The 16,048-nt window shown below is 41.4% G+C and overlaps 1 protein-coding gene and 2 non-coding genes across 3 annotated transcripts; 2 read left to right on the top strand and 1 right to left on the bottom strand.

Annotated features, from left to right (window-relative positions):
• Positions 1 to 5,074: 5,074 nt before the first annotated feature.
• LOC124648661 (transcription factor MYB3R-2-like) lies at positions 5,075 to 12,578 on the top strand. Its single transcript, XM_047188382.1, has 8 exons — positions 5,075 to 5,299; positions 6,811 to 6,879; positions 7,044 to 7,101; positions 8,350 to 8,444; positions 8,535 to 8,638; positions 9,722 to 9,850; positions 10,758 to 11,970; positions 12,119 to 12,578. The coding sequence occupies exons 1-7, from the start codon at positions 5,075 to 5,077 to the stop codon at positions 11,953 to 11,955; spliced, it is 1,878 nt and encodes a 625-aa protein (XP_047044338.1). The 3' UTR covers positions 11,956 to 11,970; positions 12,119 to 12,578.
• Positions 12,579 to 13,526: 948 nt separating this feature from the next.
• Positions 13,527 to 13,604, top strand: TRNAR-ACG. The gene has a single exon. It is a non-coding gene; the product is annotated as a tRNA-Arg (tRNA).
• A 266-nt stretch (positions 13,605 to 13,870) lies between these two features.
• Positions 13,871 to 13,942, bottom strand: TRNAN-GUU. Its single transcript has one exon. It is a non-coding gene; the product is annotated as a tRNA-Asn (tRNA).
• Between the last annotated feature and the right edge of the window lie 2,106 nt (positions 13,943 to 16,048).

Genomic DNA, 16,048 nt, shown 5'->3' with positions numbered 1-16,048 from the left:
AATTCAACGATAAACTCCAAGGCGACCGCCCGCCGCATTGGTGGCCTTGGCGAAGAGACGCGACGCGGCGGTCGGGCTCGGTGCCGGGTGTGATCCCTCGCGCGCCGCCGGTGACACCGCGCCGCACCGGCGCGTCTCCGTCCGTCCGTCCACGGACGCGGAGGGAAGCCTGGTGCGTTTGGGCCGGCCGGTTGGTGGTGGTCCTCGGGCCGTAGCCCGTAGAGGAGAAGGCCACGGGCTTGCGGTTGTGTGTGGGCCTGGACACAAAGAATTGTGTTGACGTCCACCTTGTTGTTTTTTAATTGAGAGACCACCTTGTATTTTTGTAAGATTAATTTCCATCTGTAACCACTTGCAAGTTGCAACAGACTGGGACTGCGAGATGATGCACAAATTGGTTAGCACCATGACCAAGTCGCAGCTTAACGACGCGACAGGAGTTGTTTCACTTGAAACGGCAAAGCGGCACCTAAGGAACAAAAATGTGCACTATGCCCGGGCTACTACGAGGAAATTGCGGAAACAACCACGTATTGCTGCGGTCGTTGCACAAAACATTCACTTCATTTTTATTTTTTTGCATTATGATGAACTATTGGTGTATTATATGTTGCACAGAGGTCTAAATATGTAATTAAGCTACTTAACTGTAATTTAGTGATGATATCCGCTATTATAATTTAGTGTGAGTTTCCAAACTTTTGAAAATAATATGAAAATATTCCGGTAACTGAAATAATATAAACTAACTAATGTGTGATAATTCAAAACAATTTTTATGTCCAACCATAATTTAGTGATTTTTCTGACCTTTTAAAAACAAATTGAAAAGATCCAACTCTTAAAATAATACTCTCTCCTCCCAAAATACAAGGTAATTAAGGATTACTCAAGAGTCAATATTTTATAAGTTTGACCAAGTTTATACACAAAAATATGAACAATTACAATACTGAATTAATATCAATAGATTCACCATAAAGTATATACTTTGTTAATGTGTCCATTCAATATTGTAGACGTAGATATTTTTTTCCTAAATACTTAGTCAAACTTAGTAAGATTTGATTTTTGACTAGTCCTTAGACGCCTTAGATTTTGGGAAGGAGGGACTACAGAATAACAAATCTGGAAAAGTTTTGTACTTACACGCATGGGTGTGGGTGTTTATTCCTAGAGATTCCCGCTCGTCTTAGTAGATGAAAAAATTCCTATATTTCTTCTCATTTTATCTGAATCTCATAGCAAAACGCACGGTGAGATAAACACCCACACCTATACCGGCATGTAACTACAAAAGTATTTCCCTGAAAAGAATTGTACATGCAGCTTGAAAGTTCTGTCACTTTTTGTGAGACTCGGACCATTTTGATGAAAATTTTGAACTTTGCAAAAATTGTAGTAATCGAAATGATATGTTCTCTACATAATCTTGGAAGAAATGATACAATTTGAAATAAAAAAACTAGTATTAGTGGTCCCCATCGTCCGATTTGCTCTTAAACAACTTCATCATAAATTTGGTCGTACACACGTATAGTTGGTGGTCTTTATGTAAAACATGTGAAGTGAGTTTTTTGTGGAACGAGGACATCAACAAGTGGTGGTTTGCGCAATTTTATTGGCTAATAACAAATAAACAAATGGAAAAGATATATTCCCCCATATCCATAGTAAGTATGAGAGTTGTAGTTTAATTTAGCCTAAATCTGAATTAAATACCCGATATTTATTATGGATCGAAGGGAGTGGTATTTTTTTTTGGCTCCGGCGCTCCTTTTAGTTTGATAAAATTGAAATTTATACTTACATGTATAAAACAATCCTAGAATTATAAAACAATGATTTATCCTACAATAATGCAAATTTGCAGCGTTAAATTCTTTGATTTCTATGCTACACTTTTTTTTAAAAAGTTTCTTAAGTTTTAAAGTTTCGCAAGATGTGCACTATTCACTGTACATATGCTTACATCCATTTTTCTTAGAACACAAAGTATATTAAATTGGTATTTTACACATTTGTAACTTGTAAGATATGCTATTTTGAGCACATCTAATTTTCTTTCACTCTCTCCCTTTCATAATAGTTATCGCTGATTTGGACGTATCTAAATACGTTTCGTGTACATCTGAATCATCAACAGCTAATATGTATTGGAGAGAGTGTCATTTTTCAATAAATATCCAGATTCGGCAAATATAGGGATTATTAGAGCTCACGAGCCAGAAAAGACCTCCACGAAACAAAAAAATATAGTAAATTGAGACCTGTCAATTTCATACTAACTCTGTGACTCTGTGCGAAAAATATAGTAGATTTTTTCGCTGGTTTATTTTTTTGCCTAAATGTGCGACAAATATTTAGGATGGAGAGCGAAATTTGCAAAGACTAAATACTGTTTAGATATATCCAAATCTGAGAAACATTGTTAATGGGGAATATATATTCAGTTACAATTTCTTGAGATCGAGATTCGAGTGTCAGCGCCACAAAGCATGAGAGAGTCGCTTTAATCGCAGAGTATGAGGATTACATCTACAGTAGTGAAAATAGCTTCAGCTGCCACAGCAGACATCGCTGATTAGTTTCGCCAAGTTTTACCTCGACCTTGACGAACGCACGTAGGCATGTCGTGAGCGATGACGAACCCTGTCGCGTCAAAACAAACAGGACGGGAACTACGTGCAAGATTAGACAAACTAATCTTCCAAAATTACCGCAGCCGAGGCGGCATCGACCGTCGAGTGAAACCTAACCGCCGCAGTGAATCGGACGGCGTGGAGCGAGCCGCGAACGATCGGACGGGCCCGACGGGAGGAGGAAGCCGTTAGGGGTTTCAAACCTGGTCCGTGCCCGTAACGGTAACCAGCCACCTAAAACCGCATCCGCGTCGGTCGCTACCTGTCCACCAACCAAAGTATACCGAACCAAACCCGCGGGCGGGCGCTGGCTGCCTCGGATCGGATCCGACCCGAAAATTCCCTTTTCCCACGTCGCTTTCCTTTTGTTCCTTCGTTCGCGTCGATCCGTTTCGTTTCCGGATCACGCCGCGTCGTCTTTTCTGCTTTCTCAACACTTCACGTCCCGGTCCCTCGCGTTCCTCCTAATTGCTAACTTTAGGGGGTCCTCTCCGAGCTAACAGATATTCCGTGTACGTGTAGTACCTCTGAATAACTACCAACACGTCACGATACCTACGTGTGTGAGCGTGGCAGTTTTTTCTTTGGTTCATCGGAGAAACACTAGCTGCACACAAAAAAAAAATCTGCAAAGTAAAATAAGATAACTAAGAATCTAAAAAAACGTCTATACCTGAGTTAGATTAATTATAATGAAAGTAACTAAGGTAGTAACATAGTGCTACATACATTGTCAACTAGGAAAACTGATAACATGTCATGACATTAAATAAAGAAAAGGATGGTTGTGGTAAGCTATGTTACCATAACATCATAATTTTCAATGTAGAATGAGTCTAGAAGCTAATTAGTACACTTATGCATGATACTACCATCTAAGTTACTATGCACTAAGAAGGTAGTAACATAGCTTAGTTTTATAAGCATGACGCTACTCTAAGTTATTCCCTACTATGACTAGTCTTACAGACTCGGCACAAACGCGACACATGAGCCACAATGGCACACGGCCCAGTCGTTTTATGTCTCTAGTTACCGAGGCAATCACCCACACATTTCGAGCGTTGCACCAAATCTAGGGCAGCCACCTCACATAACAACTAGATCGATCGAAGTCGAGTCCGTCGGGTCGTCGAACTCGCTGCCAGCAAACCATGTCAGGTCATGGTCATGCCACATAGGACCGACGCAACATAGTATACCGAGGTCGCCGCCTCGATGTACAACCATCATCTGGGGCCGCTTCCGTCATCCACTTCCCTAGACCAGATATCCCACCGTCGAGCCGTCACGAACCCACCACACCATGAGAGTATAAGAACTCCAATGAGACGCCTCCACGAAGCTAGCGCCGTGTTCTGCTGCTCACTACTCGCTCCCGTGGAGCTTAGTTTTTCACTTGAGGCTTCTTGGACCACTCGCTACGGCCCGAATCGAAACCACACAAGGACACAAATACGAAGGAGAATGATGCCCGAAGACGATGCCCTCGTTGGCACCGACCAAAGTTCGTGCAGAGTTTTCGACCGGGGCTTGATCTGGCCCTGTAGCCACAGGAACAACAAACCAAGCCGAGCGGCTTCGTCGTCGTCCACCGAACTTAGACACCGCCGCACATCTCCACTCGCCATCCACGTCCACCACGCACTAACGCTCCTCCCGGCCACCAGCAGGTCAACACCATGGCGACAATAGTTCACTTCCTCTATCTTATTTATCTTTCGATGAAAGATGCCCTAAAGTCAGATATACACATACCTAAGAGCACCAAAGTTGAGCATTGATGTAAATCACATACTAGCATTATGGATTCCCACATTACGAAGCCATACTATCTTCCAACTGAAATTGGAGTAGCTACTCTCTCCGAGAAAAAAAAATGGTGTGCTGTCGCGCTAACCAACCACAAACCCTACAGCCCAGCATGGCAGTAATTCACCGGAAATCCAGGGACCGTTATGAAATATCTCCCCATCCAGGGCGTAAATGATTCCCGTCTCCTGTTCGTCTCGTCGCCCACCTTTCCTTCAACGGGCGAGGTTTTTTGAAAGACGCCTCCTTTCTTCCTTCCTCCCTCCCCCTTCGTCTCCCCCTCCCCAGGCAGCACACAAACCCCAACCCCCGCCACGCCACGCCACGGTTACCCCCAAAGCTCGCTCCTTTGCTGCCCCCGATCCGCCTAGGGTTCCGCCCCGCCCCTCCCTCCGCGCCATCCCCGCCCGCCCCGATCCTCCCGATCCCCCCACCGATCTGGGGGGTTACAACCGGTCCGTCCGCGGAGGCGGCGGCGCCCCTTCCGTTTCTGCTCTCTTCCACACGTTTCCCTCGGGGGTTCCTGATTTGATGTTCTTTCTGTCGTTCTTGTTGTTGCCCTGGCGGTTTCAGGCGGCGGCGGCGGCGCAGTGGATGACGTGGCGATGGTGATGGGCGCGATGGCGGCGGCGGTCAAGGTGGAGGAGCGGGACGGGGGGCGCGCGGAGGACCGGCTCACTCTGGCCTCGCCGACCCCGTCGTCCGCGTCCGAGGGCGGCAGCTACGGCGCGCTCGCAAGGATGTCCCCTTTCGGGTTCGGGTCCAGCCCGGCCGAGGCCATGTCCGGTCGTAGGTACTCCTCCTCCTCCTCCTCTGTCCAACTGTCCGATACTCTGCTGTTCGGTGTACTAGCTAGTGGTTGCCTACCTGACCGGGTTGGGGTTGTGGCTCGGATAGATTCTTTTGGGGTGTTTTTAGTTAGCAGATGCAATTGGGTCGGATTGCGAAATGGTGCACCAGGTCGGTTAAATTTGCCATCTTTGGACGCCTACCAACTGTAGAAAACGTGGACCTTGTGTAGCCGTACTTTGCACTGAATTGGGAAAACGAGCTCGGTTTTTCTGTCTAGAAACTCGCTGTGTTGAGATCAGCTGAACTGAAACATGAGGTGGGTGTGGCTTAGTGAATGGCTATTCAGCGGAAACTGCAATTTCGTTCAGTACCACTACATTTCACGAGGTTTCACTGTTTTAGTGGCTATCCTCTGCTCGGTTTGGATGTTACAAGGCATTACTTCGTAATTCTGCTTTAGATGAAATATTTCGTGCTTAGTTAATTTTCTAGCTGTTGGGAGGAAATTGCTTGGAAATGAAATCGTTCTGAGGCCCCATTGGTGGAAGTGTGCTGGTTGGCTTGCTCAGTTGCCAGTTAGTATGATGGTGCATTGGATAATCTTGTTTACATACTGTTGGCTTAGAAATCAGCGTGAAACTTGCTTTCTCAGTGACCCTCGAAATGAGTGAAAGCGGCGATTTATATTGGTTGTAATGGCCGTGTTTTTCATTGCTTACTGCCTGTAGCTTGCTCTATGCTGTGCTCAATCACCATGGTCTCATAAAGAGAGACATTCTTGTGGAATGGTTATCATATTCGGTGTGTAGACAAATTGTTCCTCTTCTAGAAGATAAAGAAATAGTTCTTTGTTGTCTGCTATGTTCCTGATGTCTTACTCTGCAAGCATGTATGATTTGGTTTCTTTGCACTTAACTTGCTATATATTTCCCATAAATTTGGTGTCACGGAAATATGCGTTTGTAGATAAATAGTTTTTAATAAGGTTTTTTAGTGGTGCATGCTGCTAAAAGTTAGAATTCGGTAGCTCAAACATAATTCCAAACTAATGTAACTATTGATATTTTTTGGGGAGCACTGGGATATGTCAATTTTGGTTTATCATGATGACTATTCGGAAGACAAAGTTTCACCCAGGAGAAACCCCGTTTGAGTTAATTTGTGGTTATATAAACATGTGCTATCAATGAAGGTGGAATAGGCTGATGGGGGCTTTACAAAAAGCTGTCTGACACTTGTGGCATAGTTCAAACAGTCGAAATTTGATGGCTGTGCTTGGTTCATCAGTTGCATGCCTAATCCTAGAAAAAAATCTATTTTTGAAGCTTAGCATGTATACGATGGTAATTTCCTTGAAGAAAATTCATACTAATATATTCAACTAATTATAGGTTTTCTCATGGCCCTGTAGTGATAAGTCATTCCATGCTCATGTGATGTGTTTAATGAGAGAAAAACAGCAGTCATTTTTGAGATTTGAGAAATCCGTGTCACGGAAACTTGCTCACTTGCCCATCTTTTAACCGGAAACTTTGCACTGGAGTATTATTTATGTCGATGATGAAATCTTACATATATCAGGCGAACAAGTGGCCCTGTAAGAAGAGCTAAGGGTGGCTGGACACCGCAAGAGGTTAGAATTTACTCTTTCTAAATAGCTCACTCCTACTTCATTTCCTATCTATTCAGTGTATCTGTAATACAACCGTCAATTGTTAAACTGTTTGATATCTTCCATCTGATATTGTTTTTGGGGTCTTTCGTATTTTTACCTAGCTTTTCTTATTTTGGCTGCAGGATGAGACGTTGCGAAATGCGGTTAATGCTTTCAAGGGTAAAAATTGGAAGAAGATAGGTAGGCTTCTTGTTTGTGCTTTGCATCCTTTTCTCAATGTTCATCTAGCAACTCCAAAAACTAAGGGTTAATAACCATTAACCCTATGGTTTTATTTTATCTTGCAATGAATGTACCTATGAATTATGTGATTGGTGGAACATAGCCTTTTGCACCTTCTGATTGGAGATGTTAATAAGAGACTACAAAACTTTTGATTAATCTTTGATTTTGAAAACAGATGGTAATGCCATCCTTATATGGTCGAACACCTACCCTAGCATGAATATATGCATAAAACCAACTGGGTACTTTGTCTCTAACTTACTAATTTATATTATCTCCTTACTGACATTACTTGCTGATGGACTTGTTCCTCTTTTAACCACATGCCATAGGAGAGAGTCCTCATTGTTTGTTAAAGAAATGTAAAGATGATAGCTAGGAATATATAAGTACTTTGTCTCTAACTTACTAATTTGTATTATCTCCTTACTGACATAACTTGCTGATGGACCTGTTCCTCTTTTAACCACATGCCATAGGAGAGAGTCCTCATTGTTTTGTGTGAAAGAAATGGAAAGATGATGGCTAGGAATATATAAGTAGGCATGAAGCAGGAAATACGTGCAGTAAGGTCTCTCTTGGAAGTTTGCTGAGGAATAGGCTCCTTGACTGTGAATCTAGTAAAGTATTATTAATATACATTAAGAATGTGTCGCATCACCCTTGCTTCGTAGCCTTACTTTGGTCCTTTCCATGTGGAATAATTTTGAAGTTGCACAGGGTTTTTTTTCTTCACGAAAACACAATAGACCTTTGAGTTTTTTTTTGTTACAGTCCTCCTATGAGGTGCGTTACAAACAAGAAACCTGAAATTAATGCACATCCCAATTTGTCAGCAGGACATTTGCAAATCCAAATTATGCTGCCTTAAATGCTGAGGAGCAGTGTAGCATCGTAGATTGTCAGTTATCTTATTTGATATGATCAAAAGGGGACAGTTTGATGAGGATTTATGTGAATATATTTCTTCCTAGATTTATTATATTTGGTTTTGATGGGGTTGAGAGTGAAAGGCATGTTCATTTAAAAAAAATGTAGTCCTAATATATTGAATGTTCGAGGTAGAACTCATGTTGGACCCTATAGAAATCCTAAGACTAAAAGTTAGCATGGGTATATTTCTTGCTTACTTTTGGAAACTGTAAAATATATGTTTAAAAGTGTCATAATCTCATAGAAGAATTTTTGTGTATATGTTTGCAGCTGAATCTTTCCCTGATAGGACAGAAGTACAATGTCTACACAGATGGCAAAAAGTTCTTGACCCTGAACTTATAAAAGGACCTTGGACCCAAGAGGTTCGGCAAATTTTGTTGTTTGTTCTCCCACCAAATCGAAGTCTGCATATTATATGTTATATTATGTGCATTCATTGAGTTCATTTACAGGAAGATGATGCCATTATCCAGAAGGTAAAGGAGCTTGGGGCAACAAAATGGTCCATTATAGCAAGATCACTACATGGTCGTATTGGTAAACAATGCCGAGAGAGGTATTCACCTAATGATGTACCATGTATGATTGTGTAATCAACAAACTATTCATGCAATGCACTCTCATATTCATAGGCCTCGTAATTAGTTACTTTTTTATTTCCTTGTTTAAGATAAATTTTGTAAAATATTGAAAAAATGTTTCTTCCTATACTTCTGAGAGACTGAAACTGGATGTTACTTACTGAGGTTACTGGCTATATTGAGCTGCATTTAGAAACCTTACACATGTGAAGTTCATTTTCTTATTTGGTCCCAGAAATAATCGAAACTCCAGTTCTCAGCGACAAGGGTTCAGATTTTCGTTTATATGCAGGACCCTTAACTAAAGGGTGAACAAGTCATTTAGCAGTTCATAAGATCTTGCTAGTTCAGATTGTTCCCGGGTGTCTAGAGAATGTCCCACAAACATAAAACCTAGTTCCTGCCCACAATACAAGAGCTAATCCCAAAAGGTCCTATCCTCTGATCCTCAAAATCCACTAGTCCAGCTGTGAGCAGCACTCCTGTGCAACTGCATCCTGGGAGCACAGCTGATCTCTTGTCTGACATCCTCTTTTCTGGTTGTTTTAGGTTTTACTTAACATTTTTTATTTTATTTTTGTGAGTAGTGTATGTTTGACTTATCTTCTGGTGTCTTTGACTCTGTGTACTCTGACATAGCCATGATTTTCTGTTGTCGGCTTGTCGCATTGAGCAAATAAGGGATGTTGTGATTTGCCGATGGCCGCTGCAAAGTCAGACTTTCTCAGTTTGAAGCATACTTGAAATGTGAATGGTGTTTCTTAGATCCAAACTTAGATATTTCATAGGTTTAAGTACAACATCAGAAACATCAATGTTTTTTATACATGAGTAAATTTAATTAGAACATTGTTAGTTTGTTACTTAGTTCTGACAAACAACTCTTAGTCATTGGGATAGGTTGAGCTATTAGTTGAATATTATTTACATATTTAATATTTGTAATCGTAGTTAAGTTTCTTGCATACTTGATTTGTTTTATTTGTAAGTTTGCCAGAATAAAGTACATAGCATAACATGCAGCTAACTTTACTTTTGATGCTGCTCATATAATTTAGATGGCATAATCATCTGGATCCGCAAATAAAGAAGGAAGCTTGGACTGTTGAGGAGGAGCGTGTGCTTGTGAAGGCCCATCGTTTGCATGGTAATAAGTGGGCAGAAATTGCAAAACTTCTTCCTGGAAGGTACCAAGTCACAGCATCCTTTATTCCTTCCTCTTGGAAAATATGTTGTTCGTGCATATAATTTATACCTAATCCTTTTGCTTGTCAATTTGATAATATGTGTATAATGTCCAGTAAGAGAAATGCAGCAAGCTCTGTGAATCAACTTGCTGGAACAATAAACTTAGTATGTTTGCATGTTTTTGGCTGCAGCTTGTTCCTCTCGGGGACTACTGTTAGGATTTCTCTTCTGTCTTACCTCACCAACTATAATTTTAGTCAAAGTTTTGTTTGGATTTGGACAGTTTTGAGTCCTTTTGAAGTTTTGGGCTTATTAAGATTGCAGAAATTAGAAAATGGAATAGAAAAAACACATGATTTGGATGTCTTGTACTATAGATTCTTACAGAATCTCCAATGCAGGATTTTTTGCACAAGTTATCTATATACGCATTTATTTATCCTCTTTATTTGAGGGTGCATACCTCTTGTGCTTACCTTGTTATACCAGTTATACTAGTCTGAGCATTTTCTTAATAAGTTGGAATTGTGAATTTTCACCATATACAGGATTTAACCTGTACCTGATATAGTGGTAGACAGTTAGTGGTTCTGCCACTTGCTATTCTGAGCAAACATTGTGGGTTGTGCTGTTTGTGGTTAGATTATTAAGGAGTAAATTTTCCAATATAAGTATGGAAAAATGGAAATACGTGCCGTTTCCTCGAGTATTTGAAATGGACATATGCTTGATTCCCTGTAGTACAGCTTGTGAATGTATTACCGTACTTGTTATTATGCGATGGTCTCAGGCACCAAGAGTTCTTATTTTTCGTTAGTAGAAATTACCTCATTGAATCAAAGAACCGTAACTGCACAACTATTTATATTTTACCTTGTACTGATTTAAGTTTGTTCATCCCTCCAGGACAGATAACTCAATAAAAAACCATTGGAACAGTTCAGTGAAAAAAAGGCTAGATGACTATAATACCGGGGCTGCCCTTCCAGCTCCAGTACATGTCATTCATAATGATGTGAAACAGGTAGCAAGGTTGCTACCTTCTGATAACCATATTGATTTGAATAAAGAACCAGATATCAGTTTGCGAGACCGCTCGGTAATAGTTGGTCACTCTGACCCTACCCATAGTCCGCAGGTATGCAGTCTCAAAAATATCAAGGGCTGCTCAGATTTTCTCTCTCTTTCCCTGCCAACTGCTGAACCAGTAACTTCACGTGAGTCATCAGTAGCTGATGATTCCGCTGCTGCGTTAGCAATAATGGGGCTGAAAATGGTTTCTGGTCACGACAAGGACATGGAGCTAAACTTTGTTTCTGAGAAGGGTCTGGAAATGAATTTATTAAATGAGAAGGTCCTCGAGACTGATCACCTAACAAATAAATTGGAACATTCAGGACCAGCTAAGTCAGAAGGTGGAAGAGCCTTCTTTGGCTCTCTTTGTTATCAGATCCCTATGCTAGAAGATACGGACCTTGTTCATTCCCCAGTTTTCTCAAAATATTATGGACCGGAACACCATGAGGATAAATTTCAGACACCCAGTGGTTATGCTACTCCCTCTCCCACGAATAAAATAAAATCAGATCAGCTAAGCGTTGAGTCAATATTGAAAAGTGCCGCTGAAAAATTCCCAGGCACTCCTTCAATACTAAGGAGAAAAAGAAGGGAGAAACCAACACCTGCGCAAGATGGTGACTTCAAGATTGATATGAACAGTGATACTTTCGACACTCCGCTAGGAATATGCAGTACAGATAGCCCACATTCATATAAAACTGCAGCATTTTTGTCCTTGGGCCATCTTGATGACCAACGGCTGCCTGCTGTTTTGGGGAAGTTTGATGTTTCCCCTGCATATCGACCAAGGTCCAAAAGAATGGCTGTCTTGAAAACTATCGAGAAGCATCTAGATTTCTCGTCTGATGCAATGGATATTTGCGATACTGCCGAGATTATGAAATCTGCTTGCCTGAATTCTGAAAGCATCAATGCCAGCACAGATATTTCAAGCATGCAAAATAAGAAAATGGAGGGGCATATTATCGGATTGGAGACTTTAACCAGTGATTTTGCTCATACAACAAAGTTAGATGCAATCTAATTCTGCTGTGCTCAGGTATGGTAGCATTGTGTAATGTCTTTTAGTTGTGCACTTGTGCATTTACTACATATCTGAACGGGAATAAACAGTCAGCCTCATATTTTATGCATGGAAGTCCTTGAAATGATTTGATCATATGGCCTAACATTTATTCCCCTTTCAGAAACAGTTGACAGTCTACCGAAGAGGTCAAGAACACCCCATGCGTCTCAACTGACTGTTGTTCCTAGACTCTCATAGACAGCATTGACCAGAGAAACACAATCTTGCAGTTTTGTTGATCTATCGGGTAGAAGAATCATTTACCTCGCCATCTCTCCTTGGTGGGGTGTATATTCTAGTGATGCCTTTTGCGACAGGAAAAATATGGCTACTTGCATTATGTGAGCTCACAACTGTATTTCAGCCTTAGAAGGAGCTCAAATATATATAAAAAACCATAGCTTTATAGACTTACAGTTCAGTAAGATTCCTTATAGTGCCATTCAACATTCCTTAGACTCTCTGCCGGTGTGCTCTACAGCGACTAGTAATTATCTCTTCTCATTTTGTAACTCTCACGGCTTTGGGTTGGAATTTATAGTAGAAATGACATGTGCCTGCTCTCCTTTTTTGGTGATGAATGTGCATGCCTACTCGCTTTTTTTCTTGATGAATGTTTGCATTCTTACTTGAAGCTAACGAGATGTGAAATGCTACAAAGCTGGTATTGGCTGTCATTTCTTATAAGTTTGTACCAACGAGTTGCTGGATGCTACAGTTGTTCCTGATAATATCGATAGCCACTGAGGGTGACAGCTGTTCTAGATTTCTAGTCTTGGAATGCCACCATCAAATTTGTCATCACATAGTTCATAGTTTGCTCAATTTAGCAGCCATGCATACCTGGCCTAATGTCGCGTTTGGCACTTAATATGCTGTATACGTCGAGAAAATAAGTGAAGAAGAAACCAGATGTTTTCTTGTTAAAAAAAGGAACATTCTCGTCCAAAAAAAACTAAGATATTTAGAGATTATACGTTCAAGCTCTTAGTGTGATTGTAATGTTCTCAAAACAAAGAGAAGTAGTTTCGCGAAAGAGAAAAAACCAAAAAAAGCTCTGCCCTTCCATCTCTTGGATAGATAGAGAGGGAGGGCAGAGGCCTTTGGTGTCCCGTTCAGTCAAGAATTGGGGCTTCACAATTACTAGCCAATATTTATCTCATGCCTTTCCTCGTTCATGGTTCGATATTCTGGTGTCCTAGGCGTAGAGGAACCACACCAATCCATCCCGAATTTGGTGGTTAAACTCTACTGCGGTGACGATACTGTAGGGGAGGTCCTGCGGCAAAATAGCTCGATGCCAGAATGATAAAAAGCTTAACACCTCTTATTTTACTTTTTCACTATTTTGAAATACGAAAAAGATCCAAATATAAAATGCAAAGGTCGTCTTATTCAAAACCTCAATCATCACATCCCCTCTCTCCCACTTCACGCCTTGGAACGCGCTGTTTTTATAGAGAGAAAGGCGCTTTCCATCTTCTTAACCCGAAATGAAGGGGTACCCCGGGAAGAGATCCAGTGGAGACGGGTGGGCCTGTAGCTCAGAGGATTAGAGCACGTGGCTACGAACCACGGTGTCGGGGGTTCGAATCCCTCCTCGCCCACAGCCTTCCAAAGGGGGAAGGGCCTTTACTTTCCCCTGAGGAAATCATGATCGGGATAGCGGACGTAAAGCTATTGAACTTAGGTATGCTCTTTCCTTTTGTCGAAGTGGAATCGTAGAGCACAATGTGATACGATGAGATAGAATGCAATAGAAATAGAAATAAGGATAGCGAACGGGTTACCTACTCCTAAGGGTCAAAGCAAGCCCTTTAATTCAATTCTTTATATTCAATTCTTTATTCTTACATTAAAGAATGAATCAAATCTCCCCAAGTAGGATTCGAACCTACGACCAGTCGGTTAACAGCCGACCGCTCTACCACTGAGCTACTGAGGAACAAGGGGGGATTCGACCTCTTAGAGTTCAACTCCCGTTCTCAACCCATGAACAATATGAGTCCGAAGCTTCTTTCGTAACTCCCAGAATTTCTTCGTAGTGGCTCCGTTCCATGCCTCATTTCATAGGGAAGCCAAAAGTGGCTCTATTTCATTCTATTTCACTTCCTAGCACTTCCTATCATTTAATATCCATCCCTTTGGTCTTATTGACATAAGAGATGTCATTTATAGTCTATCTCTTTCTATATATGGAAAGTCAAGAAATTCTCATCGAAACATCGAGAAATTGTGCATATAGAAAACTCTAAAGAAAGAAAAAAGGAGACCCATGCCATGATTTTAAAATCTTTTCTATTTAGTAGTCTAAGTTTCTCGATGAGGATAATTAATTCGGTCGTTGTGGTCGGACTCTATTATGGATTTATGACCACATTCTCCATAGGTCCCTCTTAGATCTTCTTTCTCCAATCTTGGATTAGGGAAGAAGGAGATATTCGCGACTACTGGTGGGGTTTCATTATGGGGCAGCTCATGATCTTCATATCGATCTATTATCCACCTCTGTATCTATTCTTTCTTAGCTAAACGGGTGGAGGATCCACCCAGAGTGCCTGTAGGAAGGCCTTTTGCCTCAGTGACGAAGAAGCAGCTCCTTGCCAAAACGGTTAAATATTCCTGAGTTCCTCACCAATAAGGTTAAACTATTATGTATAATTAATGTAACATTTCTTCTAAATTATAACTTATGTAATACCTTCATCGTTATATGCCATGTTTAACATTCCTTTAAGTCCTTTTTTCAATCATACATTATTTTGCTTCTCTCTCAAAACAGGTGTTCACCATGATTTACAAATAAAACCACAACGGCAAAAATGCTAAAAGTGACGACACCGCAATGAGATTGAAAAGAATCAGAGCTCACGCGGGACGGCACCGTCGCTGAGATTGTGGCGGTCAAGGGTTTTCAAGAGTGGAGAGGGTACTCACAACGACGCCTTCAAGAGGATTAGGACAACTGCAAAAAATGCCTCGTGTGTCCAACCGTGTAGCAAAGGATGCGTGCAAGCAGGGTTAAGCCCACACATATGTAGTGGCTGACAATAGCGCTTTGCCGCCCGTACCGTCTAGAATGGAGCACCTCTGGGCGTTGAGTAAATCTATTGATAGTGGGGCATAACGATGTAAAATAAATCTCTTCTCACCATCCCCGTAGTGTACGAGACAAATGTATGCATTTCGATTATGGTTGTATTATATGGTTACGATTCTACCGGATATGTCTTTTTGGTTCCGTCTAAAATATATTTTACGGTATAGGCGCTTATGACCTCCCCCATTCATGCCTTGCGTTTTACACGTGCGCCAATGCTTTTCAAAGGAGCTTAGTCCCTCCGTCCTAAGATAAGTGACCGTGTGGATTTTCCAAGACAAATCATCAAGTGGAGATAAAATTGCATTGGAAAGATGCAAACCAATATCTCTGTCATCTTTAATTGTTTCACCTCTCATGAGCTAAGCCCATGTAAAAAAAAAAATATAACATGTTCTAAAAAATATAGGATTGATTTCCGTGCGATGAGAGAGACATAATTTTTACTACTATAAAGTGCGTTGAAAAGATAGAAGTACACTTCTTTATGGATAAAGTTTGAGGCTAAGAGCATCCATAGTGTTGCTAAAAGCTAAATATACCATGTAATGAAAAATGGCTTTGATGACAAATGGTTAGGTTTACCACATCGTATAAATTGCCAAAAGAATTAATGTTCTCTCTCATGGCCCACAACAAAGAGAGACTAAAGAGAGGAAAAAATTTGGCGGTAGGAGCACCTACTTGCTCCCACACCATTATATTTGGCTATGGCAATACCCTCTACAATCACTAGTGGAGAACAGATCTATAGTCCTATAGTCGCGGGCTGTAAGCGCCTTTTGTCGTGGGCGGCGACCCGCGACAACGGAGGTGGGACAAAAGGTCCACCCTTTTGTCGCGGGTCAGTTACCACCCGCGACATATACTTCAACACGTGGCGGACGCGGGCGCCCGGGGGCATACCCTTTTGTCGCGGGTCGTAACATCACCCGCGACAAAAAGGTCTCT

The sequence above is a fragment of the Lolium rigidum genome, chromosome 4, assembly GCF_022539505.1.
Source record: "Lolium rigidum isolate FL_2022 chromosome 4, APGP_CSIRO_Lrig_0.1, whole genome shotgun sequence".
Lineage (NCBI taxonomy): Eukaryota > Viridiplantae > Streptophyta > Magnoliopsida > Poales > Poaceae > Lolium > Lolium rigidum.
The sequence above is the reverse complement of the archived record's forward strand: the minus strand, read 5'-3'. Positions and strand labels throughout refer to the sequence as shown.

Excerpts from the sequence above, each read along its gene's own strand:
- LOC124648661 (XM_047188382.1), top strand. The coding sequence starts at position 5,075 with ATGGCGGCGGCGGTCAAGGTGGAGGAGCGGGACGGGGGGCGCGCGGAG. Across the intron at positions 7,102-8,349 it reads TAAAAATTGGAAGAAGATAG|CTGAATCTTTCCCTGATAGG; the intron begins GTAGGCTTCTTG and ends ATATGTTTGCAG. Across the intron at positions 9,851-10,757 it reads GCAAAACTTCTTCCTGGAAG|GACAGATAACTCAATAAAAA; the intron begins GTACCAAGTCAC and ends TCATCCCTCCAG.